Below are 27,879 nucleotides of genomic sequence, written 5' to 3' on the forward strand. Positions count from 1 at the left end.
TGGTTTCTCTTGTTAGGCCTAGAGAATATTGTCATAGTAACAAAGACAGTACCTCCCTTCAGTTTCTTGAGATTTTGAGATTGCTTTTTGAGATTGCTTATACAGTTCTCTTAAGTTCCTGCAAGGGTAATCCAGCACTTTTGAAAAAAAATTCAGTCATTCTGCCACTTTGTTGCTGGGCTCAATATTATTGTGTTTGGCTCCAAGTAGATGGTTTACTCAGAGACTGCAAGGTCCTTAAATTCTGTGGCTGCAAAAAAAAAGCCCAAAGCATCACCCCTCAACCACTGTACTTGACAGTTTTTTTGAGGTGTTTTTGCTTATATGCTGTCATTTTCACCAAACGTGGCGCTGTGCATTATGGCCAATCTATACCACTGTTCAAAAGATTTTTTGCCAAAGTCTCGTGGTTTGGTTAGATGAGACTTGGCTGTGCTGCCATATTCTTTTTAGAGAGAAGAGGTGTTCTCCTGCAAATTCTTTAAAACAAGCCACACTTTCTAAAAGTAATGTCATGAAATTTGGGTGACACCTAACTCTTGGGTTCGTTTTTTTAATTTCTATTTTTTCTTTCCACAGTTTCTCAGTGTTGCACTGCATTGAATGTTCACATTCAATACATTTGCTAAATTGACAGCACCTGGTTGCCTCTTACCCTGTAAATTCTTATGGAAGCAAGAGGTATACTTCGTTTTAAATTTAAAAAATGACACGGTGTAATATGTCACGTGTTACGGTTCATCTAATCACAAGACCTATGGATCAGATTATTATTGTTACACAACATCTGTTATGTAAAACCTTAATATTTCTTTTTACCTTGACTGTACATATCTTTTATACCGTCCATTGTTATGAACAATATCTATGATTTATTGTTATTCTCCTATGCTGCTATTCAGTGAGTAATAATAGACTGCAACAACATCTGCCAGAATTTGGGTATTGGAGACAAAATATAGTCTATATATAATAATTAATAGCTAACGATCTAAGACATTTAGGATAGTCTGTGCTCACTTCAAAATATTTTTCTGTGGCAAAACTCCATAAACTCTCTTTTCTTTGCTTAAAAGCACATAAATCTCCAAACGTTTGACTACAACATACATAACTCAGAGAAATACCCAGACAAAGCTTGCACTGCATTCAATACAAAATAGTTGTGGTTTATTCATTTGGGAACAAAAAATGGCAACAACTAAGTGTCACTTCTCATATTCAGCGATATCTACAGGAAAGAAACAACAATGGTTCCTTCTATCAATTACCATTTTTCACCAGGTTAAAATGATAACTTCAAAAATGTATTTCATATGGTTTTACCTTGGTGTGCATGTGTTTCACATTATGTCTATTCTGAACATTAAAACGTGTTCATTTCAATTTCATTTCCCTTCAGTCTTCATGCCTGCAAAGAATTTCTCTGTTGAAAATGCTTTTGTTTAAACACAGCTTCAAAAGCACTGGTGTCTGTACAAATTCCTATGGAAAAAAATAGAAATAACATTTTTGAGGGAAAAAAAAATACCTCTCATAAAATAACATCGACACGCCTTATCGGACTCTAATGTAACCATTTCTTAACCTCCCTTTGTTGTCTTCTAGTAGGTTTGTCTGTCTACACCTTGGACATCATTTTCTCTCAAGGGCTACAAAGAGATCCAGACACAAAACAAATTTCCCCAAGAATGACATCCAGTTGTGCGTTGCTATTTTCCGTATCCTTTTTAAACTGGTTTTCTCCACTAATTAAAAAACAAAACAAAAAAACCCAAAACAAAACAAAACAAATGAAAACAGATGCAGATGAAGTTTGAAGAGTTCTACATGGGAGATCATGTGTTGTTTTTTTTTGTCACTTGCTGATAAATCTTCTTAAAGGGTACTTGTTCTTGGTGGTCCAGCTGGGTCTCTAGTCCAAGAAGCTTGCGTCAATGTGTGCTTGCCTACAGTATTTCTACTTTACTGCTGGTAAGGGTTGACACGGGGGTGACCTGTGAATTTAGTGCAATGTTTTCCCCACTTTCTTTGGGAAAATTTGATGATTTTAGGCCCATATCTGCTGTTGCTGCTTCTTTTTTGTTTTTTTGACTAGCCCTTGGTTGTCTTTCTTGGGGTCTTCTAGTTTGAAAGGCCCATTTCATCTTCTTTAGTCCCTCACAGGCCCACGTGTCCTTTAGTTTTTGGGCTTCTCTCACGGCTCTACTCCAAACACTAAGAACAGAGCAAAAAAAGAAGCCATGTGATAAAATAGACACTTAAAAGACCTTATCTGCAATAGTCCTTCAAGCCTCCAAGTTTCAAAAACGGTTGGCTCTTGTTGGGTTCATGTGTCCAGTTCTTCCTCCTGAACAGATTCCAAAGTAGGAACTACCAAGGATTTTGGATTTATTCACGGAAAAGAGACCTCACTAAACCAGAGCCGAGGAGAAAGGAGAGGGTGCTGTGGGTTTTTCTTTTTCCTTTGTAAACAACAAAACATCCACTTAACAATCCCACTTCTCCCTCTCGTCCATCTCTTCCTCCTCCTTCCCTCCATCTTTAGAAGAGACTAAATACAGCAGGTTCTGGATGGGGCAGAAGGGGGAGATTTGGGGAGAGGCTGTAGGTAGTGTAGTAGGTAACAGCAAGGGGGAAAGGTTGTCCCTGTGTGTTTGAGGGTTGGGGGGGATCTGTGTGTTTTTGTGAGTGCATGTATGTGCAAAGGTGTGAGTTTGTATGAGAGTGTGTGGATGCCTTCCTGTGGGACTGTTAGGACTGTTTGAGGCGTTTGCGTGGGGGTCCGAGGAAAGGGCACTGAGCAGAAGCCAGGGAGCGATACGCTTCAGCCACCAGGTGCGGATGAGACGCCACCATGGACTTCCAGCCTGCTGTCTCCATCACCTCTGCAGCATGGCTGGTGGATGAGATGAGAAAGGAAGAAAATAGAAAAAGATTACAAATCAAGTTTTCCTTAAGTAAACACATGCATAACAAATGTACAGACAGGCAATCTGGAAATCCTAAATAATGGCAGATTGTTTGGATTCAATTTTCCTGTGAATAGTACAGACTGCGTGAAACCATTTTACAGGTGTTAAACTTCTGCTAAGGTCCGCTTGAGGCTGATTGACTGAAATTTCCCTGTCAGATGGTGAGTGTGTGGCTTTGCCAATTTTTAGTTATCAGGCAGACTTTGTGGAAAATTTACACAACAATGCTCCAATTACTCCAATTACTGTGCCTTCAGACTTCAAAGAACGATAACAGGAATGACTGCTGGGCTGTGGTGACTCCAGCTGCTGGTTTACAATAGTGCTCAAAAGATACAAAATCTCCATTTCCAGTTTATCCTTAAAGTAGAAGCCAGAATCAGGAGTTCAACTAAAGCTTAAGGGAGAGTTGGAAGCCTAAACCGGTGTAATCCCACATCATGACTGAGATTATAGTGACAATTTTTTTTTCTAATATACTTTTTATTCATTATTACCTGAAAGTAGTAAGAGCACAAAGTCATCAGTGAAGTGTTCACAGAGGTCACAGATCAACGGAAGCGATGGGCATTTCCCCAATAGACTGTTACACTTTCAGTTTAAGGTAAACATAGTGTAAACATAATGGTAATTTTATGATTTTTAATGATTTCGTTCTCATCTTTTATGCCTAAAAAACAAGAGATGGGTGCACAAATTTTAATTTTGGATTTTTCTAATCCACACAGGGTGAAAATAACACATACAGCCTCAAATATATACATACCTTCTACTAATATTTGGTTAAATGTCCCTTAGCAAGTTGCACCTTTTGGTAACCATCAACAAACTTCTGGCATAATTCAGGCTGAATCTTCTTGGCAGAGTAGTTTCATGGCATAAACCCAGCTCTTAAGCTTAGCTCGCAAATTTTCAACAGGGTTGAGGTCAGAGCTTTGGGAACACCATTACATAGGCTTGTGGAAACTTCTGACCACATACATACAGACTATAACCCTGACAGACACAGAACTAGCCGTTTGCTTCCATAGACTTCATTCTGTTGTCTCCTATTCAAAAGCAGACTCAGTTTTTCTTTTGTACCACAAACTGAAACTCTTTCATTCTCCCATTTTGCCTAATAAATAACAATTAAATGGATACATAGTAGCAGTTAAGCGGAATCACATGCTAATGCAGTTCCTCAATCATACAACATCCTCCCTTCATTTATGCTTCTATGGATACACAGCAAGTTCGAATCCTTCTGATGGAAATATGTTTTGGGGACAAAGAAGTCCATATTGAAAAGATATAATTATATTATATTATGTTAGCAAAAATGTTGTTAAATCATGTTTTGTTGAGCCACATCACCCAGCCCTACAAAAAAATAAATAAAATAATAATAATAGTAATATCTGAGCCCACCATCAGCACAGACGTGTGTTAATATCACACTTTCAGTCAACAGAGGAGGTGACAACAGACTAGTGAGGAGTCAGGTTGCCCCGATCCCTATGAAAGCCATGGCAGGGTTTAATAATATCAGGCAGACCACTCCATGGGGGCATATGTGAAATTAAAATCACTAACTGGCACAGAGCCACCAAGAGATGAGGCGAGTTCAGGTACTACCTGTAATGATGCCAAGATAAAGAAGAACGACAAGAACCAAACTGACATGACAGAGACAGGACGTACAGTGGATGTGGAGGATCTGCGAGTGTGTGAAAAAGGTGTTGGAAACCCTATTGCATGTGACGATGAGCTCCTTTTTCTTCAACTTACTAGTTAATGAAGTCGACGGCCTGCGTTTTGAGCTGGTCGGCGCTGTGCAGGTCAGCGAGGATCAGGATCTCAGCAGCGTTTTCCACAGACAGGCTAGTGCACAGCGCATCCTCACACATGACCTTCAGTCTCTCCAGAGCATACTGTAAGAGATTGGATACAAGAAGATTGGCAGTTTCCTCTTCTCCATCAGTATCTATGTGGTCTCTGCTGTCACAGTTGACCATTTCAGTGTTCAAACACAAAGCTTTGTTTAGTCTTGTTGTCAGTGGGGTCTGATCTATAAAATATATTATGTTTTAAAGAGATAAATAGGAGAGTAGGATATAAACATTTCAATGCTCGACCTCTGAGGTAAACTGTCTCAAAGCCAGCTCTACATTTGGTGTCATGGAGGAGTGAGATCAGCGTTAAATCATCCAAGTGTTCACTGAAATCGCAAAGTCTTACTGGGAAAAGGTTTACTGGGTACACTTGTATCATGCCATGCATTAATGCAACTCATTATCTTTACCTCAAGGGATTTCTGAAAGCTCGCTCTGCAAAATATACTTAGGACTAATTACAGTCTATAAGCTCTGTAGTTGTATATGGTTTTGTCTGCACTAGATTATCAAGAGGAGAAAGGAGGGAAAAAACATGTTAGATGAAACATTTCATGTGTAGTTGTTCATTATTCTCCAAAAAACTGACAGAGAGCCCTCAGAAACAGTGCTGAGCTGTGTGGTAGCATCCAAACCTCATTACAGTAACTTCTGCACTGGTCATGTGATGCACACCGTGTAAAAAAGCCCTTTTGTTTTATAGCCACAGTCACTGCAGAAGCAGGTAGGGTGAATCGTTGAATGCAGTTTTTCTGAGGGTCATAACCCCCCCGAATGATTTTTTTTTTTCTCTTAACAGAATTCGATCCAAGCTCTCTGTGGGCTCGATTCAAAAGGTCTCTCATACACATGCTCAGTGGGCTCAAATTCCTCCATTGTCCACTAATTGCACCGGTTGACAGTTCAATCCCCACATGTTAAGGTGCCCTTGGGAAAGACACTGAACACCAGGTTACTCCCCAATGGCAGGTAAATCAAATTTTTTCCAAGCCTTAAAAACCCCAGAAAATGACTCTTTGTATTTGAGTTTTATCAATTCAGTCATTTGTAATTTTAATTTATCCCATTCATGTTCACAGAAAGCCAACAGCAACACTAGTCACACACAAGCTCTGTGGCCTCAACGTGCAGGTGCCTCAAACTGTAGAAATCCTGAGTATGTGGCCATGTTACAAACAGGCAACAGGCTTTCCCACATCCACGGAGTGTCGGGTAGCAGCTTCCCACTCTTATATTACCTTATCAGCTGCTGCAAGCAAGTCATCGGCCATTTTGTCCAGGTTTGGAGCCTTGTCTGTGTAAATGAAGCACATCATCTCTTTGAAAACCTCGGGCTCCACATCGTTGATCTCCACACGATTCTGACAAGACACAAGGGATGGTGACTGAATGAAGCATCGAGCTTTAACTGCACTTCAACAGCACATTTGTATCACACCAGAAAACTTTAAATCCAACCTGATTTTATTTATAAAGCACTTTTTAAAAACCAAGAGTTACAAAGCATGAAAGCACCACAGAACAATAAAACAATAATAAACGAGGGTAAGAACACACTTTCTCATTTTTTATTCCTCGAGTTAAAAGCCAATGAATAACAATGAGTTTTAAGATGTGTTTTTAAAAACAGGCAAAGATGTACATGGAAATAATTCCATAATTTGGGGATGATAGCTGATGAAGCTTGACCCTGAGCCTGTGGTATTTTGAACTAACTGATCACAGAAAGCATTACTAAGGCCAACATAAAGCCCATTACAGTTCTCCAGACACACTGTGTTAAAGGATGCTCAAAAACATTTAAAAATAAAACAGATTTGATCTCGTATAAAAGCCTCAAGTGGTAAATAAACAAAACAAAAAACATTTAATGGCATCATTTATCTGCTTATCTAGTTTAAACACAGTCACAGTCCACTGTGCGTCTAACATGTAGCTGCTCAGAGGGGCTCAGGTCCAGGAGAAGATCAGCACACTGGGTCAAAAACAATGAACTTATTCTTAATAAAAAATTATTTATACTGCTGAAATGCAGAAATCAGTAATTAAGCAGCTTTACATGAGCAAGAGAACATTTTTTATTGAAATATTTGGAGTGCACTTGCATATTCATCAAGTGTGAGACTGTCTTGCGTGTCAGCTTGTGATCCATTATTTATACCTACATTAGGAGTCACTTAGTAATACCCATAGGCATTTGTGGTTAAATTACTGAAAGAGTTCAGTTTGGCTGAATTCAGTATTATCTGTAATCTAATAAATTCATAAAGGCCATTTTATGCCAACCACTCCTGCAATTTCATTTCTTACAGTCACCTGTGCAAAAATGAGAAAAAAAAAAAAAAAAAAGCAATTCTGTGCATCTGCAGCTTTGTCAGTGAAGGATGAATCCTGACCCCCAAGATCGGCAGGACAATTGCATTTCAGCTGTGCTATCATTCAGTTTCACCAAACGGCTCTGTGCTGCAGCCATTTGACAGCACGCGATCCTTCACTCGTTTTAACCTCACATCACGGCAGTGAAAATCTGAGGATTTAAAAAAAAATTAAAAAAAAAAAAAAAAAAAAGCTTTGGGACCTTGGGTTTACCTTTTTGCTCTCTTCCATCTCGTGCTCAAACATGGCGCTGAATACTGGGGAACGTGCTAGGAAACAGGAAGAGAACAACTTGCAGTCATGGCGCTAATTAGCAAGAACTTGAATAAATTTCAATATACAAACATGAAGAAGAAGCTTGTACCTGCTAGGATGGCTTTATGTGCTTGAAACTCCTGGCCAGCCACACACAGGGAGCAGTCTGTGAAACGTGAGTTCTCCCACAGGCCGCCCAGCTCGTCTGCTAGCCGGCAGTCGGGTACCTTTACCATGTTCATGGTGTTCTGACCAGAAATGTTGACCGAGTCCTGCACCACACTCACCTCAAGGGGGACAAATGTAATGAAATACAATGCATCAAAAATGCAAGGTCAGAAAGAAAAGACAACAGCTAAATGTAGCCACGTACCTCACAGAAGAGCGTGAGCTTGTCATCAGGTAGAAGGCCGTTGGCCTCATCTAGGAGGAAATCTCTCCGGATGAACTTTTTAAAACCCCAATCCTTCCCCTGGACAAAACGATACGCCCTCTGGCTTTCTGCAGACAGAGCAGACACAAAGAAGCCACGATAAGGAAAGTCTAAGAAGAAACTATTTTACAAAAGCTCAATGCAGAAAAATTATTAACGCCTACAAAATCTGAAAATGTGTCTCATTCACTAAATATTCTGTACTCACCCATGGCTTTGGTCTCCTCTCCCTTGGCGTTGAGGATAGAGAACTTGAACTTGGCACGCACCTCGGCTTTTGGACAGCTGACCAGCAGCAGGTAGAGGGACAGGTAATCTTTGCTCTCCTCATCCAGGCCCTTGGGATTCACCCGCAAACACCTGATGGGGACAGAAGATTCAACAAGAAGGTCAATGTAAAACTGTATTAACCCTTATTAGTATGTGTCATTCCTAACCAGACTATTGTAATGTGCAAGGAAAGTGCAGAAGTTGCACACCAGGAAAGCTTAATGATTTCTTTGTTTTGGTGTGTAAGGCTCTTTTATTGATTAAGGCTAAATCAGGCTAAACCTGTGTTATAAATCTACATTTATGTTACGTTTGAATAGATTTTGAGAGATTTTAAAAAGAAAACTGATTAAAGCTAGGATGCTACATAAGGAAATGTTAGCCACGCTTTTTTGGATTTCCATGAGAATCCACAGTGAGAGATTTCTCAGAGATTAGAGCCAAGGTTATTATCGTTAACGAAAACTAACGAAATAACGGAAACTAGAAGTGAAAAAACATTTTCGTTAACGGAAATAAAAATAAAAACAAAAAAAGGAAAACTAACTAAAACTGGAATGAGTGTTCACAAAACTAACTAAAATTAACTGAATTTATAGCAAAAATGTGTTTAGTTTTCATTGATGTGTGCGTGTCATACAAGAGTCAAGGGTGAAAATGAAGTTTAGTTTACAGATTTTTTTCTTGCTGTGTCTCATTATGCCAGCAGGTGGCAGCACGTTAGTCGAGTCGTCTGTGTTGCTGCTCCATCCACGTGCAGAATCATGTCAGGAAAAGTCGGGAGCCAGAGTCCAATTTGGGATTACTTTGAATATGACTGTGTTTTGGATAAAGCAAGTGTCTTGTAGTGGAAACAGACAAATTATGAGGGACATTTCTAAAGGGAAAAAAAATCCCACAAACCTTAAAGTGCACTTGAAAAGCTCACACAAGAAGGCTAACCTAGCTTACCTAAAACAGAAGCTAACCCCAGGCAAGGCAGCGTGATGCATCCCGAGACAACAGGACCAGGATAGCTACACAACTGTGTGAGTCAATTACCTTCAAAAAGTTTATCAATTCACTTGAACCAAAATTACGAACACCCGGTGCTGCAAGAGTTAATAGTCTCATTGGGTCCAAGATATACATTTTATAGTTGCCTGGTATCAATGGTTGTTCATCTGCCTTTATTTATTTATTTATTTAAAGAACCCATAGGTGGGAATGTGAGTTGTCTGTCTCTGCGTGTTAGCCCTGCGACAGACAGGCGACCTGTCCAGGGTGCAGGGTATGGTAGCTGGAATAGCAACATACCCAAGGATAAGCAGAAGAGAATGACTGATATGATGAAACTGGGATTTTGTTACACTTAATTATTGCAAACACAACTAAAACTATAACTGAAACTAATCAAAACTAAACTGAAACTAAGGATTTTCAAAAAAAATAAAAACTAAACTAAACTAGCAAACAATTGGTAAAAACTAATTAAAACTGATATAAAATTGAAAATCTGAAGTCAAAACTAAATAAAAATAAAAACTAATGAAACTATTAAAACCCTGATTAGAGCTTGGATGGCTCTAACTGAAATTATATTTGAGCAGTTTGCTTGACTGTTTGTAAACAGCTTGAAAGGACTTCCATCAGACAGATTATTACATCTGTGTGTGTCAGTCTGAGCCGGATTATCCAAATGTTTGCAACAAAGCAGCCCTCATTCTGACGCACCATTTCAGCTTGTCATTGGCCCCAGAAGAGAAGGTGGAGCTCTTGATGACCTCCCCCATCTCCTCACGACAGAAGCTGAAGTTATTGATGGTCCACATGTAAGAGAACTTCACCACTTTGATCTGTTAAAAGGAAAAATACATTCAGAAAAGGCTTAGATTCATTAATCCGAGGTTCAATCAGACAGCGAGCCTGGAACAAGAGTCATTTCACCTGAGTGTAGCACCAGCTCTCGGCCACAGGCCCGCTGGACATTTCCGCAGGGGGAGGGGGACTCGGGACTCTTGACATTGCCAGTGTGACAGATGTTTGGGGCAAGAGGGTGAGGAAGAGGAATCTATCACGTCCACTCGTCAGTGTTCAGCCCAGACGTCCATCTGCATCGGTGCGAGTCACATGGAAGCTGTTTGCCCCCTACAGGCAGAGAATGTGATGAATTAGTCTGAACCATACAAATGTTTAAGTTTCACTCACACACTGTACAAAAAAAAAAAAAAACATTTTACTGTGATGCCTCCATCAACCACTTGAGCTGCAGTTTATATCCAGACTGTAGAGACTAGTGCATGAATTCATGAGTTGTGGATAAAAAAAAAAAAAAAAATGGGAGGTTGCAGGGACCTTGAATTTCTGATCAAGCCATCCTTGAGTTTAAGTAAAAGTTTGCAAGTGACCTCGACCTTAGCCTGAACATTTGAGTCAAATTTGAAGTTATTCCCTGGAACAGTTTAAGCCATACAGTGTTCACAGAGACAGGACACTGGCGCTGGATCTTTCATTAATCTAGGTGAGACCGAATATCATTTCATTCGTGTGGCCCCTGCTGCACAATACTGAGGTTTGTTGGCTTGGAGTTAGATGAATTGTCCCTGACCCACTGGAGGACAGCAGGAGATCGATGGCACCATGCCTGTTCTAAGATCAATAACTGCTGCAGCTGCAATTAAGTCTCAAAAATGAACTGTAAATAAACAAGCCGTCTCCTAGGACTGCTAGGAGTTTGGACCCACCGGCCACGCTCCCTAATTAACTTAAAGTCACACAGAAGCGCCATGCAGATCAGTACATGCACGCACACACACACACACACAGAGAACACACTTCATTCCTTACACACAAATAAGCCACAACATTAAAGTGTTTATATTGATTATCTTATTTTAATCCAAGATTCTCATGAGAAGCCTTTCTGTCCTGACATTCACACACTCCCAAAGCTGCCTGGGAATAGCTTGAGGAAGTTTGGAAGACAACAAAGAGTCCAAAGCTTAACTCCAAACACCCCATTTCTCCTAGTAAAAAGTTGGTGTCAACCATAAGGCACAGGGGCCTGACTGCTTCATGTCTCTATTGTAATCTAAACATCAATAAAAACCTACAAGTCAAATATCAATCCACAACTGAAAAGACAAAGAACAAGTGCAAAATTTTCCCTCTTTAAGGAAAGTTTAATACGACCGTTCACCTCTTTTGTAGGTGCCCTTTAAAAGATTTAAATAAATATCCGTTTATTTTTTTTAATTTTGTGGGAAATTAAGACAAACAGGGCTTTAAAAAGCTTTGAAATTTGATCTAACAATCTAGTTTTGTTGATGTTATATGGTATATAACACAAAAAAATAATTCCCTACATCTAAACACAGAATTGTATAGTGGGTTTTCACGGCTCGTCCTCAAACCGGAAGTCGCCATATTGGAGATACTGGAGGTAAACAAAGCGCGCTCAATCAAACACATTCAAACGTCGAACGAAAGGAAATGGTGAATTATTGCCGTGTTTATGGCTGTACCAATCGGTCAGACTGTGAAAAACATTTGCAGTTTTATAGACTGCAAAAAGTTATTACAAATCAGGGAGAACAATGCCGAAAGTTATTAGAGGGAAGGAGGCGGTTGTGGTTAGCGAAGCTAAACCAGGATCTACAAGGCAAAAATCTGGACAACATTTGAATTTGTTCTGCTCATTTCTTTTTCTATAGTTAAGCATACTTAATAAAATATACTCGAAGTATGCTACTTTTTGGTAAGGGATGATATCATACAGTTAAGGTTTGGTTGATTAAAGATGTTATTGCATTACTTACTTTGGCATTCACAACACATCTGCCACTGATGACTTGATACTGCATCTCCCTCACCCATCCACACACCATCTGGTTATAGGCCTCCAAATTTTACAAGATTTAAGGTCTTCTGCTGTGTACGGGCTTGGCGAGAAAACCAGATAGTTGACAATATCAGGATATGCAAAAGACGGAAGACTCTCCAGGTCGTCATTGATCCAAATGAAGGAGTCAATTTGTTTGGATCTGCACCACCAATAAACCTCAACTTTTCCAAATAGCGTGCCCTTTCCTGCAGACCAAGTCCTTCCCTGTATGCCTTTGCATCTATAACGCATTTGAGGAGCTTTTCTGTGGTTTCAGACAGTGTTTGCAGTGTTTACCTCAGAGTGCCTCTGGTTTATTGGTGTTGTGTTAACACAACACAAATCTCTGTTAATCTGTTTCCATCCCCCCATTTCTTATTTCCATTTCAACAGTCCTTGAACCGTTCATCAGTCTCTACCGGTGTCTCACACGCTGAGCCTTTAATGTCTTTACGTCTTCATCCATAAATTCAATTTGGGACCAAAACCTGGTGTAACAAGTGGGAAGGTTGGGAGCGCCAAGCTTTCTGATTCTGATAATTACACCGAATGCAAGTGAGATGCCAACAGCGAAAGTTCTTCGAGGCTCAAGGAATTAAATACTGGATTCAGGACTAACTTTAGTATTTGATTTGCAGTGGATATTCATGACTATCCATGTTTATTAGCAACCTTGGTTAAAATCAGCTGAGCTCATTACTACAGCAGCATACTTAAGGCTTTGTAATATGTAACTTTTCATTAACATAAATATCCAATCAGTCAATCACATGACAGCAACTCAATGTACTGAGGTATGCAGACAGTCAAGACAGCTGGCTGAAATCCAAAGTGAGCATCACAATGGGAAAAGGGTCAAATAAGTGACCATGGTTGTTGGTGCCAGATTGGTTGGTCTGAGTATTTCAGGAACTTCTACTGGGATTTTCCCACACCACCATCTCTGGAGTTTACAGAGAATGGTCTGAAAGAGAGAAAGCATCCAGTAAGCAGCAGTTTTCTGGGTGAAAATGACTTGTTGATGTCACAGGTCAGAATGCCCAGACTGCTTCAACCTGACAGGAAGGCAACAGTAACTCAAATAACCACTTGTTACAACCTATGCAAACAGAATCGATGAAAGACTGCACAACACATCAAACCCCAGTCTTCTCCTGGGGTATGATACTTCATATGTTTTTGACAGTGGCAACTGGAAAGATGGAGGCACAGAAGAAAGTACAGAGAAAGAAAATTAAACTTAAAGTGATAGAGAGGCCAAATAGAAAAAACAGGCAGCGAATGAAAGATGGAACACCGTCCAAGGAACTATTCACAAAGATAAATTGCCACGAAAACAGGTTGGATGGAGACAAAAGAAAATCAAACTGAGGTGTGAGAGAGCAATCAAATATAGATTTGTGGACTGAGGTAAAGCTGCACACTGTATGGAAACTTTAGGTTCTGCACATTTCAAGAGCTGCAGGACCTCTTAATCAAGACGCACAGATTTAGGGTAGTGCACTCATAACAAAACAGCTCTACTCATCATCAGCCTATCAGGTCTTAGAGTTATTTTCTCTAAAAACAATTATTGCTCAAGCCAAAAACTGACAATCCTCATTTCTTCAGTCTACAGCAAGTCTATAAAGCTATATGTGCATGTAATTAATTTTTTTTTTTTTTTTTTTAAATTGGCCAACGTGGCAACAGAGTTACTGCTAATTTAAACAGGACGTTATCTGCTGCTGTAGCTTTGCACTAAAGCCACACAGCAGGTGAAACAGAGAGTGCCTTTTACTGTCAGGAAGGCTATAGAAGCACACTATATGACAGAATTTACTGCAGGAATTGTTCATCCACCACACCTACCAGTTAAGACATTTTTATAGATTTGTCACTGACAAGTAATAGAAGGAGGATCAGAAACAGTACGCTGCAACCCTATTTCAATAAGGTTTGTTGCTCAAAACCACCATAACATTTTTAAAAAAGTGAAAAATGTATGAGTTTGGTTCGATTTGTTCTCTTTAGATGTGAAAGTTTGATCTAGGGTTTAAATTATTTACATCCACACTTGTGTGGAAACAGGGTGGCAAATGGGCTAAACGAACTTTACTAACTGATGGGTGCCAGGAAAGAGGAAAGGTAAGCTCCCCATGACCCGATATTGTTTGGAAAATTAAAATCAAGACACACTACATGAACTATAATTATAACTGACTTTGTCTTATTTTAAATTGGCATTTTTTCGTGTTGTTTTGGTGTACACTGCAAGTCGCATGCAGCAGCTGGTTTGCTGTATTTCAGATGAAGCTGTTTTATTAGGACTTGGTGTTAAAAAGTTCTTGATACTAACTTGCATCAGTCTCTTTGGTCTTTGTCAGTGTCCTGTCAAATATTTTTTGTGGTGTGTTCCCGTCTCTGAATGGAGGGCCTATGAACAGAGGATGACACGTGTTGTGCAGATTGTAAAGTCCTTTGTGACAAATTTGTGATGTGTGATATTGCACTATATAAATGGAAATGATTCAGTAACTTTAAAATGTCATTCACAGAGGTCAAAGGGTTTGTGATAAATTCATACAGCTTAACTTACACCTGATAATCTAAACACTTATCACCAGTTAGGGGGAAGTACTAAAACTCATTCTGGCAGTCCACTGAGCCTGTGCAATTAATGTTAAAAGACAAATGCTACAACTGCTGACCTGGCTAATGTATGTTATTCCCTAATAACCATGTTAACATTTTTGACATATTTAAAAAAAGTACAGCAGAGCTTTTAGATGTAAGGGCAGGGACAGAAACAATGTGTTAAACGCCTACTGGAGGAATGCAGTTTCCTTTAGTTTGCTGTAGCTTATCGTTCACATTGCTTTGGCTCAAGCATGCTGTTGTGCTTGACTGCAGCTTAGAGTCCACACATGGAGTTATCTTAATCATTTTCCTTCTGGTTGTTTAGTTATGGGCTCATACATTCAAACTGTTCATACATTTCAAGTAAACTGTCAGAAAGGTTTTATTTTATGACGTTACACCCATCTATCTTAACCGCTTATCCAACTCAGGTAGCGTCTCTCAGCTGTAACTGGGCAAGAGGCAAGGCGCACCCTGGACAGCTTTCAAGGCTATCACAGGGCCCACACAAATAGACAACCAGTCACACTCACGTTTACACCTGGTTTTAGAATAAATTGAAAGACCTAACATGTATGTCTTTGTACTGTAGAAGGAGGCCATTGCACCTGGAGAAAACCCATGCAGGTAAAGTGGGAACACGCAAAATCCATACAAACAAGCTACAGCTAGCAAGCGGGTTCAAACCAGGAGCTCTCTTGCTGTGAGGAGACCGTGCTAAGCACTCCACCACCATATTGTCCATTTATAATGGTAACATAAGGGGCATAAGCAAATTAAAAAGTATTATTCCTTTGCTTAGGTCTTTTCTTAAAAAAAAAAATGTAAGCAGAAAAAGAGCAGTATTGTGTAAGACATAGCAACTATATTGATATTGGCAATACACAGTCCAATCATTTTAGCAAAAGCTAGGGCAAGGCTCTTACAATAATAACACCTGGAATGAAAACACAGCAGATTGCAAAAGTACATTCAAAGCCTGGGAGATGTTACAGGAAATAAAACTCCATTAACCTGTCAATTGTCAAGCCTTTTCAATTTTCAACAACAAAAAAGGCCAAACTTCACAGAGCTGCTGACATCATCCAACGTGACAGCTTTAGCTACAAAAACCCACCGAGTAACTACACAACACACACAAAAAAATAATAGTAAAACAGAAATCTTGGCAAAGGGTGACATAGACTATAAAGTGGACCTGAGGTCAACACAAAACTCCACGATTACTTTGCGAACACAAAAACCGATCCTGGTATATATTGAGAGGACAGCTGAGACTGCGGTAAATTTGCTCAGCTCAGATGGGGTCCAGTATGTTTGGTTTGCGCCTGACCAGAATTATCACAATCAAAGCAAACCCCCAACACTGGGAGCTCTAGATGTGGGATTGTGAGGATGTGTGACTGCATGAGAGCTCAGGGTGCTAGAGAGACGGTGTTTATAGACGGCACAATGAATGACTCCTAGTCTGCAGAAGCCTGTCAGAAGAGGAACTACCCAAAGTGTAGTGCCAAAAATCACAGGTGGGGTGGGGGGCAAAAACTAAGACAAAAAGTATGTTGTCTAACTTGAATCCAAAAGAGCACCTCCAGGATATTTTAGAGACAAAGGAAGAGAAATGCAACGAGTCAAGCAGAAACAAGCTCTCCATATATCTGTGCAGCGCTATGCAAAAGAGGACTGAGTCCATCACCAAAAAATGAAGGTGGATATGCAATAAGAATAAATAAATGATTAAAATCATGGTAAGAAAAGTGTAACTGTTGCTGCATTTTCAATGGTAAGTAAAAACTATTAGTAATATTTTGGCAAGTATTTTTCCTATTCAAGTAAGACCAAATGCAGTTAATGCAAATGATCCTGCTGTATACTGGACATTTTTTATTTGTAGGTGATAAAACTAATAAATAAAACCTGTGGAGATGTGGAATACACACTGTGGCAGTTATAAACGCAATGTATTTCCTGACATTTTACTCACCTGACTTAAAAAAAAGAAGACGAAAAAAAAGGACAAATCAATCTCTACTCTAAATTAAAGACGGGAGGTTTGGAGGCATTTCAGGCAGCAATTTTCAACGGGGGGGGGGTGAAAAAAAAATTGCAAGCCTTGTCGAAGTGTCAGTGAACACAATGTCTGTTTCCAAAGCTTTGGTCTTTGAGGACTGCAGTAAGCCACAGAAAACCTTAAAACTATAATTGGTACAGGGACCGGGGATCGATTGCAGGGCGCGTGTTCGGCCTCTGTGGGAGCGATATCATATTCTGCCCTCGGTCACGGTGCTCCTCCTTTCCTAAAAACTCAATCTCGGAGAGGTATGAACTATTGATTTTGCTACAGCGATCAGCTTGCCTCGTTCTCATCCTCAACTTTGCGCAGACCCGCAATTACACTGAAGGGGATTTGACAGGGCGAAAAAGCATTAGCAGCCGGGTTTCGGCTCCTGTCTGTACTTCCCGAGCAAAACCCCACTCGCTTCACCACGTACATGAGGGTTAAAGGGAGGACGGGCCTCAATGCATTGCTAAGATCTCTGGTCACCTGGTTCATATTGTTACCAACAGATACACTTGCTGTCTTTACCTCAAAAGACACATGGGAGTATCAGAGTAGTATTACTGTTTTCAATTTGCTTAATTTTGTATCAAACATTGGTCTAGTTTTGGGGGGTTTTTGAAGCTCAAAAACTAAATGATCCTTTGGAGACATTTATCTAACCACACAGTACTCAACTGAAATGAAAGAAGTTGACATAGACCTGCATTTAGGGTCAGTGTGCTCATTATAATACATAATCCCCTATATCTTAATGAGCTAATAAACCCAGAGTGCATCCCTTTAGCACAAATCCTGACATGTCAACCATGTCTATTATGTAAGAAGGGAAAATTAAGTAGCACAGATGCCATTCATTAACACAAAACAGTCAGTGGTCTGACAGAGTGGTCTGAATTTTTTAAATAAAAATCACCCAAATATTAATTAAAATATTCTTTTGATTGTAGTAATTTAAACCCATCACTGAGCCCCTCCTAGGGATGAAGCCAATGCTTGTGACTCAGAAATCACAATCATATGCATTAAGTTGAAAACCTATTTGAGATTTCAGCTGCAGCAGTCACTCTGCAACCTATGCGTTTTTAACAAAATAGCAATGAAAGCTCACAGGCAGTGGATTTTTCTTAGTGGGTCATCCCACTAAAGGTGAACTCAGCTCAACTGAGTTAAGTATAGGGGGGGGGGGGGTGGAAAAAAAAAAGATGAGCTCAGGGAAAAAACAGATTAAAGGCCACTTCAAGTCTGCTGCACGGCAGGTTTTTGATTTGGCAAAAGAAATGCATTGCTGGAATCAGTGCAACTGCTGCAAGACAGCCCTGCACTGCAAGTAATACTCAGCGTCACCAAAATATAGAGCTGCAAGTCTATGTTCTGATAAATTATTTGATTGCCGGGGGGAAAGGCTTCTTAAAAACAAAGTTTCTCAAAGCCACAGTTTACAACTCAGTTTACCTGCCAGAAAGACATCAGAGATGTAGACGTCCTCCTTTAGATTTGACATAAACACATAAATAAAATTACTTGTTTAAGACTTTGTTTGTTTACACTGACCTGACTCACTCATTACTCTGTGCCTAAACCGAGAAGGCAATCAGTGTTCACAGTGAACTTTGACTCACAATTTCCACCCAAACAATAATCCCCGACAGCTGGTCACCTCACCACTTTGTGAGCAGCATGGTTTATACACTTTATAGGAATACAAGTCATAACCGCATGAGCACTTCCACGGATAAACCTTCCGAGTTAAAACAGCCTGCACTGACTGAGCAGTGAGTGAATGGCTCCAATAAACAGTATGACGGAGGCCCAGTTGTGAATTCCAAATCTAATTTAATGCAACACCACAAAGTTTAAACATGGTATTTTTCTGAGTATTTCTTTGAAGTTGAAGAGCCTGTACTTTAATTTAGTTCATGCCGGGAAGTTAAACTCACTTAATGTAGGCGGTGACAGTAGCAGGTAGTTAACCTGCTAACAATGTGCACTAATCGACACTGGAATTTCATTTTGAAATGGCACCGCAATTTAATTACGAATGCAGACCATTGTGGTCATAAAAAAGAAACGTGACAGTCTCTGGCATAGCTATTAATACATAAATCCTGCCGGTAATCCAGACAATGCACCAATAGCACCACAGCTTAAGCGGGGCGAGCTAGTTGGCTAGTTAGCCCTTTGCCTTTAGCAGCTAACCTAAGCCAAACAAAAAGGTCGGGGAAATAACTGCGCAAACTGCAGCTAAAAATGCTACACGACTACCTTTGTCGTGTTTCTTTAAGTCCTTAATCCCTATCTCACAGCTTTCTTTTTATTTTCCGCTAGACTCACCTTAATGTTGGATTTAATTACAACGCTAGTTGGCCGGAGTCTTGTGTTGTTGTTAGCTAGCTGGCTGTTGAGCTGGACCGCTATAGCAGTGTACCACAAATAGCACACCCTGCTGTCTGGGAGTAATTTCACAAACTACTGCTATATATCCATCTATAAATGTGGTCTGAAGTTCATAAACACTTATCATCATGTCATGGTGATTTTCAGCTTTTAATTATTTGTTTGAACTATTCTTTTCCAGGGTGTAATGACTGTACAACAACAAAAGTATTCTGGGTGCACAAGTTTAATTCCATTTTCAAATTCAAATTTTATCTGAATTAACACACACAACCATACACAGTACAACATGTGGTGAAATGCTTATTGCTGTGCAATGCCCGACCATTAAATGACAGTAAGATTTACAGATTACTACAAAAATTTACAGGTTTTAACTTAGAAATTTATAGTAAAAATGTGCAAATAACAGTTTATGGAATAAATTATGAATAAAAAAGAAAGAAGAAAGAAAGAAGAAATTATTAATTATAAGAAGTGTGCAAAAAACCAGAGTGCGTGTGGTGATGTGTGTGGCAGAGTCCAGTCCTACACCTGGTTCAGGGTCCGAATAGCCTGGGGGAAGAAGCTCCTCCTCATTCTTTCTGTTTTGGCCTTAAGGGAGCAGAAGCGCTTCCCAGACCTCAACAGTGAGAAGAGTCCATTGTTGGGATGGTAGAGGTCCATCATAATCTTCCTGGCTTTAGTCTTTGTGCACCACTCTTTGCAGATCTTGTCTGTCCTGCTTGGTGCTGTTCCCAAACCAGGTGCAGATGTTTCCCATCAGGAAGCTCTCAATGGTGCAGGAGTAGAATTTCTTAAGCACCCTCAGTGGCAGATGGAAGTATCTAAGTCTTTTGAGTTTTCTCTAATCGACACAGGGTCAATATTGTACATACAGGCTCAAATATAAACATACACTCACGTAAATCTTTTATGTGTTGCTTAAGGTTTTACAGTGTCCAACACTCAGAGCAATAGGAAAGTCCAAGTAGCTCACTGAAGATTTAATATGAACCGTAGATTTACACAAGCTAGCAAGGTATTTTGGAGCCATTTCTAAACAACGGCACTATCCAAGATAATCAGTTCAAACTCTATTTAAGTACAACTTATTTCGATGTGTCATTTTGCCAAGGTCTGGAAGAAGACCCTCGGATATGAGAGAAAATTGGTTAGGATGTTCAAGAACAACAGCTCTGGCCAAGAATGCACATCTATTCTAAATCTGACACCTTCAAGCTCAATTTAGAATTAGATTTGCTATATGGACAAGCCAAATCCATTCTAGAGAAGAGTATTATGGTCAAATGAGAAAAAGATGAGCTATTTGGCCACAACAACAGAGGGATATTTCAAGAAGTAAAGGTTAGGCTTTCAAACCTAAGAACACTGTACCAGCTGTCAAGCGTGCTGGTGGGAGCATCATGCTCTGGGACTGCTCCCAGTGGTGCTGGTATATTGCACACCTTAAATCAACAGTTAGACGTTTGAAACATAGACACAACTGAGTGTTTCAATAGGGAAATGATCCCAAACACGTTACGTTGGTTTTGGAATCGATAAAGCAGGCTAACACTAAGCTTCTAGAATGGCTGTCCCAAAACTCCAATGTCAACCCTATTGAGAATTCTATTAATTCCTCCAAAAAGAGTGATTAAAAATCCAGCTAGAATTGTGACACAGGCATCTCTGACACAAGCAAGTTGTGTCTCAACCATAACCAAAGGATTATGGTTGAGACACAACAACTTGCTAAGGGGCATTTAACCAAATATTAGTGGGAGAGTATGTATATTTCCAATGGTCACCAATGTGTTGCAAGAAAGACCAATAACCATGGGAAATTTTGAATCACCAGTTAAAATAACTCCACTAACTGCATGTCTTTGGACTGTGGGAGCAAGCGAGAACATGCAGACTCCACACAGAAAACCCCCCGACCAAAACAAGTTAAAAAAACAACAACAAACAAACCTTTAAAAGCCCCAAATCACCATGACATTCACATGTACATAATGTTACATACATTATGTACATGTGAATGTACATAATGTATGTATCCAAACAAAACTGAGCCCATTTTAAAGAGAATAGTAAATAGCCCTGTAATCTCAAGCAGAGATAAATAGACATCAGCTGTTCAATGTAAAAATGAATTAAGAAGCATCACATGTTATTAGCGCCTGTTTGAGTGTGTATATAACAAAAGCTTAAGCTTTTATGGAAAACATTATTAGCAGCAGAGGAAGTCTACCACTACAGCATGTTTCTTATTATGTCCTCCTTTTTAACCAGTCATTTGTGATGAAATATATCGATTGCCTCATTTAGTGAGCAAGGCTGAATCACTCTGGACCAGGCGGTGCTGTCCTCACATTCTCTACATTTTTCAAGTACTCTCATAAAAACACAATTTTTAGGCCATCTAGTCTTTCTGAGCCTTATAAAAGCAGTGTATATCTGCATAGCTTTCTAACTAAGCAGCACAAAGCACAGCATGATGGGCTGAAATCCTAATTTATCAAGGAAAAACAAATAATTCAAATGCCCTTCACGATCCACAAACATAAGATATTTCTGTCTGAGTATTTCCTTAATAATACATGTGTGAAGCACAGATATATGAAACTTTATTTCAGCTTTCTTTATTATTATAAGTTTAGACACTGCTGTTTCATATTGTAGAGAATACAGTTGGCACGCATATTTGCACCCATGAAAACATACCTAACAGCAACAAAGTACAGTTGTCCACAGACTCGCAGTAAAATAAAGATAAGAGACATGTATATAATTTACACATTTACAGAAGCTTTTATGCTCCAATCAATAAAGGCATTGTTCGAACGCAGTGTACAGAAAAACAAGTAGCAGTCCAGGAGATGAAAGATTCACCTCCGCTTTGCAGGGATAACAACATTTCCACTGGTTGCGATGGGGATTAGAAGCCTTCGCTGGTCCATGCGAAGATATTTTTCAATAAGCACTTCCACTGGCACCTTGTCATTCACATAACCCTGCCTGCAAGTTACAAACACATACTGGTTAAGTTCCATGTTAGAAAATGAATATGAAATGTTAGAAAAATAGATCATGAATGAGGTGTGCTACCTATAGGCAGCATTTAAGATATTCTACAGGCTTATGCTCTTATTACAGTCAGTTATAGCCTTAAAACTACAAAGAGCTCAACATTGCCATCTAGAGGTCAGAATAATCCAAGCGTTGCAGAGTGGGTTTTTTCCTCCCCCTTTTAATACTGTAGTGTCAGTGCCTTACCTGTACAAGCGGGCACTTCTGGCTTAAAATACATATCATTTTGGGGCCTTTTGCCTTTATTAGATAGTGGAGAGTGGACAGGAAAGACAGGCCTACACTCAATATAGGTTTCTTGATTTGCTTTGTTTTTTGGTTCATTTTATTCATTTATTGATAGCACACAGCAGACAAACTAAACAGCTAGCTAGTTGACATGTACACTGAGCTGTGCAGAACAAGGTATTTAAATAAATCTGTACATGTTTGCTCCATAAAGTTATATAGCAGTGTTGTACTGAGCCTCCTCAAACCCTCCTAAGAATACATAATGCAGTTTTGTGTATAATGTAGTTCGCTACATTTTTAAGTGGTATTTAAGTTTTGCTTTTTCCTCCTTAATTAAACAAAGGGGCTTTATGACATTAAAAACACCTGATTGCAAAAAGTCTTGAATTCTGCCCTCATACCTTTTCAGCAGAAGTTCAACGTCCTCGACCTCTATGGTTTTTCTCTTTGCATGGGCAGCATACGTCTCCAGGTCCTCAGCTAGCCGGTCAAAGAATTTATCCATTCTGTTAAAATTACAACAAATCTGTTATATTAAAGCGACACACAGTTCTAACAAAGACAAAGAGACACTGCATGTGATTAATGGCAAAACACAGTGTGTAACTTACATTTGATTTAGGACAGGGTGGACGTCTGCAGAGACTTTTGTTTTGGCAAATTGCTTAAAGACACCCATAAGGTAGCTCTTAGGAAGGACCGTTTCCTTTTTAGAGATCCTCGTCTTCCTCACTCTCCTCTGCTTAGGTTTAGCTGCAGGTAAAGGTTCTCTTGTACCGCTCGTACTGGTAGAGATCAGAAGAGAGTGTCAGTGATAGGCATTGCCGAATAAAAACTTGATTCTGTACCTGTGCTACAATAGCAGTTTTTCTATTTAAAGTAGAGGCTTTTAGGGAGTTAAAAGAGCACTGTGTCAGGTGAAAGGTACATATCCCCAGCTGAGTAGGTACTTATTTCTCCCTAAAAGCAGTCCTGACTGAAACCCACAGGACACAAAAACACACACACTTAAGTGTAATAGGACATGCAGCTTACCTGGCCTGATTGTTCTTTAGAACAGAAGGTGATGCTAAAGGATCAGGACGATTAAAATTAATTTTCTGTCTGACAAACGCTGGAGTCTTGCAGGGGAAGTCTGAAGCTATCAGAAAACAGATTTCTTAGTCATTCTGAATGCTTAAATAGATATTTTACCAGTGCATGTTAAAAGAGAAACTAACCTTCATCCTCTTCATCCTCATCATCATCTTCTTCTTCTTCCATTTCTTCTTCTGGTTCAGCAGCATCCTCAGCTGGAGCTTCATCAGGCACAGTTTCACTCCTACCATCTTCAATGTCATATGTTCCCTCTGACAGAGGAAATGAGTTCTCTATGTCAGCCTCGGGCTCATTCGTTGTCCCAGTGGCCTCTGCCTGTCCTTGGGTTGAGGATTCGGCCACATCAGGGTCTCCGGTGTGAGTCTGACCACTCTCATGGCTTTCCATTTCAAAGCTGGTGCGCAAATCCAGAGTGCCATGTCCTTTGAATTTGGCATCAGGCCATCCTACAAACAAAAACACAAACAATATTTAATCTCAACCATACAGATTTTTAAATGCTAACTGATTGATTGATTAATTGATTTTTTTTTTTTTTTACCTGCAAACGTAGCATTAGGGAAATCCTCTGCTGCCTGTGTAACCGGCACAATGAGACCGCCCTCAGAGCGATAAGCCCTCCGGCTGATGTGTTCCGAGTCATGTTTCAGCTGAGCTGATGCCTCCTCTTCATTTTCACCGCTGAAGATCTCAAAGTCATTTTCGTTTTCAGACTTGGTCACTGGCTCATTTCTCTCAGATTGACCACTAACATCCTCTTCAGGCAGGGCTGCTACAACTTCATCAGTGTGATATTCAGTGCCACCGTCCTCTTCATCCTTTTCGGTTTGAGAGTCTGGTACAACGTCCTCTTCCTCAGACTGAGTAGATGCTTCAGCTCCCTCTTCGGACTGGGAACCAGTTTGAGATTCTTCTACGCCTCTCTTGTCTTCTTCCTCTTCTTCGGTCTGATCCTCAGCCACATTCTCGTCTTCAGACTGAGAACCTGCATCATCACCCTTTTCAATCTGCGAGTCGGCTGTACCTCCATCAGTGTTAGAGTCAACTACATCTTCCTCCTCCTCTTCAGTTTTAGAATCTGCTTCAGCTTCCTCTTCAGCCTGTGACCCTGCTTCAACACCCTCTTCAAGCTCGGAATTGAGAGCAACTTCTGCTCTGTCCTCAACTTCTTCAAACTGAGCTGCATCATCGCTTACACCGGTCCGAGATTTAACTACATCTTCATCTCCATCAGATTTTGCCAAGACATCTTCAGGTTTACTGTAAACTGTTCTCCTTGCTTCCTTCTTTTCAGATTCATCTTCAGTTGGAAAGACATACACAAGTTGGTCAGTTTCCAGCTTGCTCTGCTCCACTTCCATTTGCTCCTCTGGCTCCATCTCCCTCATGTCCTTCTGCAGCTGAGACGCCATGACTCTAGGTTTGTCCTGAGTAGCAATCATAGAAAAGTTGGAGGTCATGGCATCAGCCTGGGCGTAGAGAGCCGTGTTACAGTTCACGATATCGGCTGTGATATCTGGTTCGCTGAGTTTGCTTAGACCTAAGGTGAAGCCCTCAGAGTGAGTAGATTCACCAAGCCCCTGCTCCACAGGTCCAAAGCTGCTCATACCTGGATGACAGGAAGGAGGAAAATGTAAGGTGGCAGTAAAGAGCAGGTGCAAATAACCTACAATTCTTTTCATGCTGTACTTCTGTTCTCACGTCACTGGGCTGAAGTGTTAAATTTATACTCAGTTGTAGGTTTGCACTGAACCTCTGCAGAATTTAACTAAAACTTTCACCAGCAGGGGGCAGCAGCTTACTTGTAGGTAGGTTGAATAGTTGTTGGATGTGTGCTGGCAACTTAACCAAAGGTTACATGGCCTTGTTACACAATCTTGTGATAAAAACTGGCATTAAACAAAATTACAATCCAATCTAGTTCCACTTTTTTTTTTTTTTAAACCTCCCTTCAGCACGATTCTTTTTGAGACATGGTCACAGCAGCTGTTTCTTTGCAGTCTGGTAACAGCTTTACTTACTGAAACATTTTCACATGCACTAATCTACAAAATGTATGAGAGGTGAAGAAGACTGTGGAGATATGCGTCAGGGGTGGTTTGTTGGCAGAAGACCAAAATGTCTGAATAAAAGGACCAGAGGCCAAGCTGGGGCTGAAGATGTTAAGAAGTCTGAAGGACAGGATTAAAAATGAGTATAACTGAGTATAACTCAAGTTTAGTCAAAGTCTGAACTCAAAGTTAGAGAGGCAAAGCTGACAGGGTTTGGACATGTGCAAAGGAGGGATAAAGGGATTGAGGATAAAGATGGACGCAAATCACTGACAAATTCACTGTGGTGACCCCTAAAGTGAGCAGTCGAAAGAAGGTAATATTTAAAGTGACTCAATAGCAGGTCAAAACACAGTGACAGTTCTCAAGGTGAAAAATCCTGATAGTGAGATTATTTAGCAATGAATGAAGCAATTATCAAATTAACCAGTTGGTAACAACAGTGTGTGAGATTATATTACATTTCTGGTTAATTTTCTGTGTTTTACACCATATGGTTGTATGGCTGCTGTGCCTCAGAAAGAAATCTTTGAAAAAACTGTGTCCCATTAGAAGAATGTAATAACGTATTTTGATCGCAGTGTTCACCTCCCATCCGTCGTTTATCTACAGCAGCACCAAATTCTTCCTCTGAGATTTTCCGACGATTTGAAACTCTTCTCTGCAGACCTCTTTTCTCAGTCTTAGCGTCAACAAACGGAGTTTTTAAATTCAAGGAAGCAGAGCTGAAAAACAGATTGGACATAAACTAAAAAACATAAAAAACAAACATGGTGTGCATTCACACGCTGATCATTAATTCTAAATCTAGTCATGGGTTCGATCCCTGATTAGAATTAATATTTTGCATTCTTTGTACACTTTACCTCAACACAGACAGTGATGAATTGTCATCTATTGATAGTTCAGTTTCCTCTTCAGCTTCTGGAAGAACAAACATCCAGCATACACGGTAAGTGTTCACATTGCTGCAGAAGCACAAAAAAAACCCCCCACAACCTCATTTTCGATCGGTGTACCTCCTCAATACTCGTTTCAATCTTACCATCTCCATCTTTAAGTCGTTTTTCAAAAGCCGTTGTGTTAAAACTCCTGCGCGGTCTCTTTCGGCTCAGTCCCTTTGCAGTGCTGGCTGCTGCGCCAAACGTTACATCAGGCAGGTCCAACCCTGACAGCTCCATACTGAAAGTCAATTCAGCCCAAAAGTTTATTTTCCATCACAACCAGGACTAATTCAGTAATGCCATGAATCACCCTGCAGCTCACCTGGGATGCGTTTTGGAGATGGTCGAATTGGCTGAAGGTGGCTCCGGCTCTTCGGATGTTTCTGTCTCATGAACCACGGGGGATTTCACCGGCTCTGAAAACCAAAATATATAAGCAAAAGCAAAACAAACCGAAACAAACCAGAAATAAAAAATAAGGCTAGTTCACGCACCTGTCCGCAGGATGTTCATGAGTATGTGTCTGGGAGTGTCTCCGTCATTAATCAGTACTGAAGATGTTGCAGGCATGTTTACCTTTTTTAACACAACTGAGGCAGTTCTCCTTTTAGTGGCGGGGAGGGATTTTCTGGTTATGCTCTAGAAAAGAAAAGGGACAAAGTTAATAAGTTTAACATGCCCACGAATAACAACTACCCTGCTCACCTCTATCTTACCTCATGGAGCTTATGTCTCATGCTGCGCCTAAGGATCTCCTGCGGGGTTTGGGGACCAGCATCTTTCTTGCTGAGCCTGCTACTCCGCCGGGTCCCGCTGCTACTCGGCTCCTGTGAATTACTGGAGACAAGTCATCTTACGATTAATAATACTGAATACAAAGCCGCTGAGACTAACGTGCGACAACCACAAGTTTGTCGTTAGCAATAGGCTAGCTAGCATTAATGCTGAAAACGCCAGTGAATATGACTTTCGTGGTTCTCTCCCAGAAAATGAACCGTACCTGCGTGTGACAGGGGTCCTGGGTGGCTCGGTGGTGAGAATATGTTTCAGCAGGACCCGAGCGGACAAATCCTCCGTGGGATCCATTTAGCCACCGAGGAGCAAAGTCAGCTGGTTAGCTGAACTCAGCTAGCAGACAATTGCGGGCAGTTAAACGTCAAAAATGTCAAACAAATGATTTTTTTCCACAACGACGCTGTCCAAACAAGCGGTGCTGAGCTGAAGTTAGTGTCGTTTATCTCAGCTTTCACCCGAACGTCTTTTATGCTCTGATCCTTGCCTTGTGTTTTCTGTTTCAACGGACTCAATTCTCATACGGTCCCGCGTTATTTTTAAGTGAAATCTCGCGAGAAGAGAGATTTGG

The 27,879-nt window shown here is 40.3% G+C and overlaps 2 protein-coding genes across 3 annotated transcripts; both read right to left on the minus strand.

The window, feature by feature from the left end:
• Positions 1-1,148: 1,148 nt before the first annotated feature.
• On the minus strand, positions 1,149-19,179 carry LOC146512732 (speckle-type POZ protein). 2 transcript variants are annotated; one of them, XM_085170666.1, is made up of 10 exons: positions 19,055-19,179; positions 10,110-10,310; positions 9,897-10,018; positions 8,122-8,273; positions 7,854-7,981; positions 7,590-7,767; positions 7,439-7,494; positions 6,088-6,210; positions 4,746-4,888; positions 1,149-2,899 (listed from the first exon to the last, which is right to left on the minus strand). In XM_085170666.1, exons 2-10 carry the CDS (start codon positions 10,185-10,187, stop codon positions 2,755-2,757), a joined length of 1,125 nt encoding a protein of 374 aa, XP_085026792.1. In that variant the 5' UTR covers positions 10,188-10,310; positions 19,055-19,179; the 3' UTR covers positions 1,149-2,754. The 2 variants fall into 2 exon arrangements, with proteins under 2 accessions (XP_085026792.1, XP_085026794.1); XM_085170668.1 differs by lacking the exon at positions 19,055-19,179 and adding an exon at positions 18,176-19,045.
• Positions 19,180-19,359: 180 nt separating this feature from the next.
• cenpt (centromere protein T) lies at positions 19,360-27,858 on the minus strand. Its single transcript, XM_085170665.1, has 13 exons — positions 27,517-27,858; positions 27,233-27,353; positions 27,011-27,155; positions 26,839-26,932; positions 26,618-26,754; positions 26,439-26,496; positions 26,161-26,297; positions 24,063-25,130; positions 23,644-23,967; positions 23,459-23,564; positions 23,035-23,208; positions 22,825-22,929; positions 19,360-22,120 (listed from the first exon to the last, which is right to left on the minus strand). The coding sequence occupies exons 1-13, from the start codon at positions 27,600-27,602 to the stop codon at positions 21,991-21,993; spliced, it is 2,685 nt and encodes an 894-aa protein (XP_085026791.1). The 5' UTR covers positions 27,603-27,858; the 3' UTR covers positions 19,360-21,990.
• Between the last annotated feature and the right edge of the window lie 21 nt (positions 27,859-27,879).

This window comes from Neolamprologus multifasciatus, chromosome 8, assembly GCF_963576455.1.
Source record: "Neolamprologus multifasciatus chromosome 8, fNeoMul1.2, whole genome shotgun sequence".
NCBI classification, from domain to species: domain Eukaryota; kingdom Metazoa; phylum Chordata; class Actinopteri; order Cichliformes; family Cichlidae; genus Neolamprologus; species Neolamprologus multifasciatus.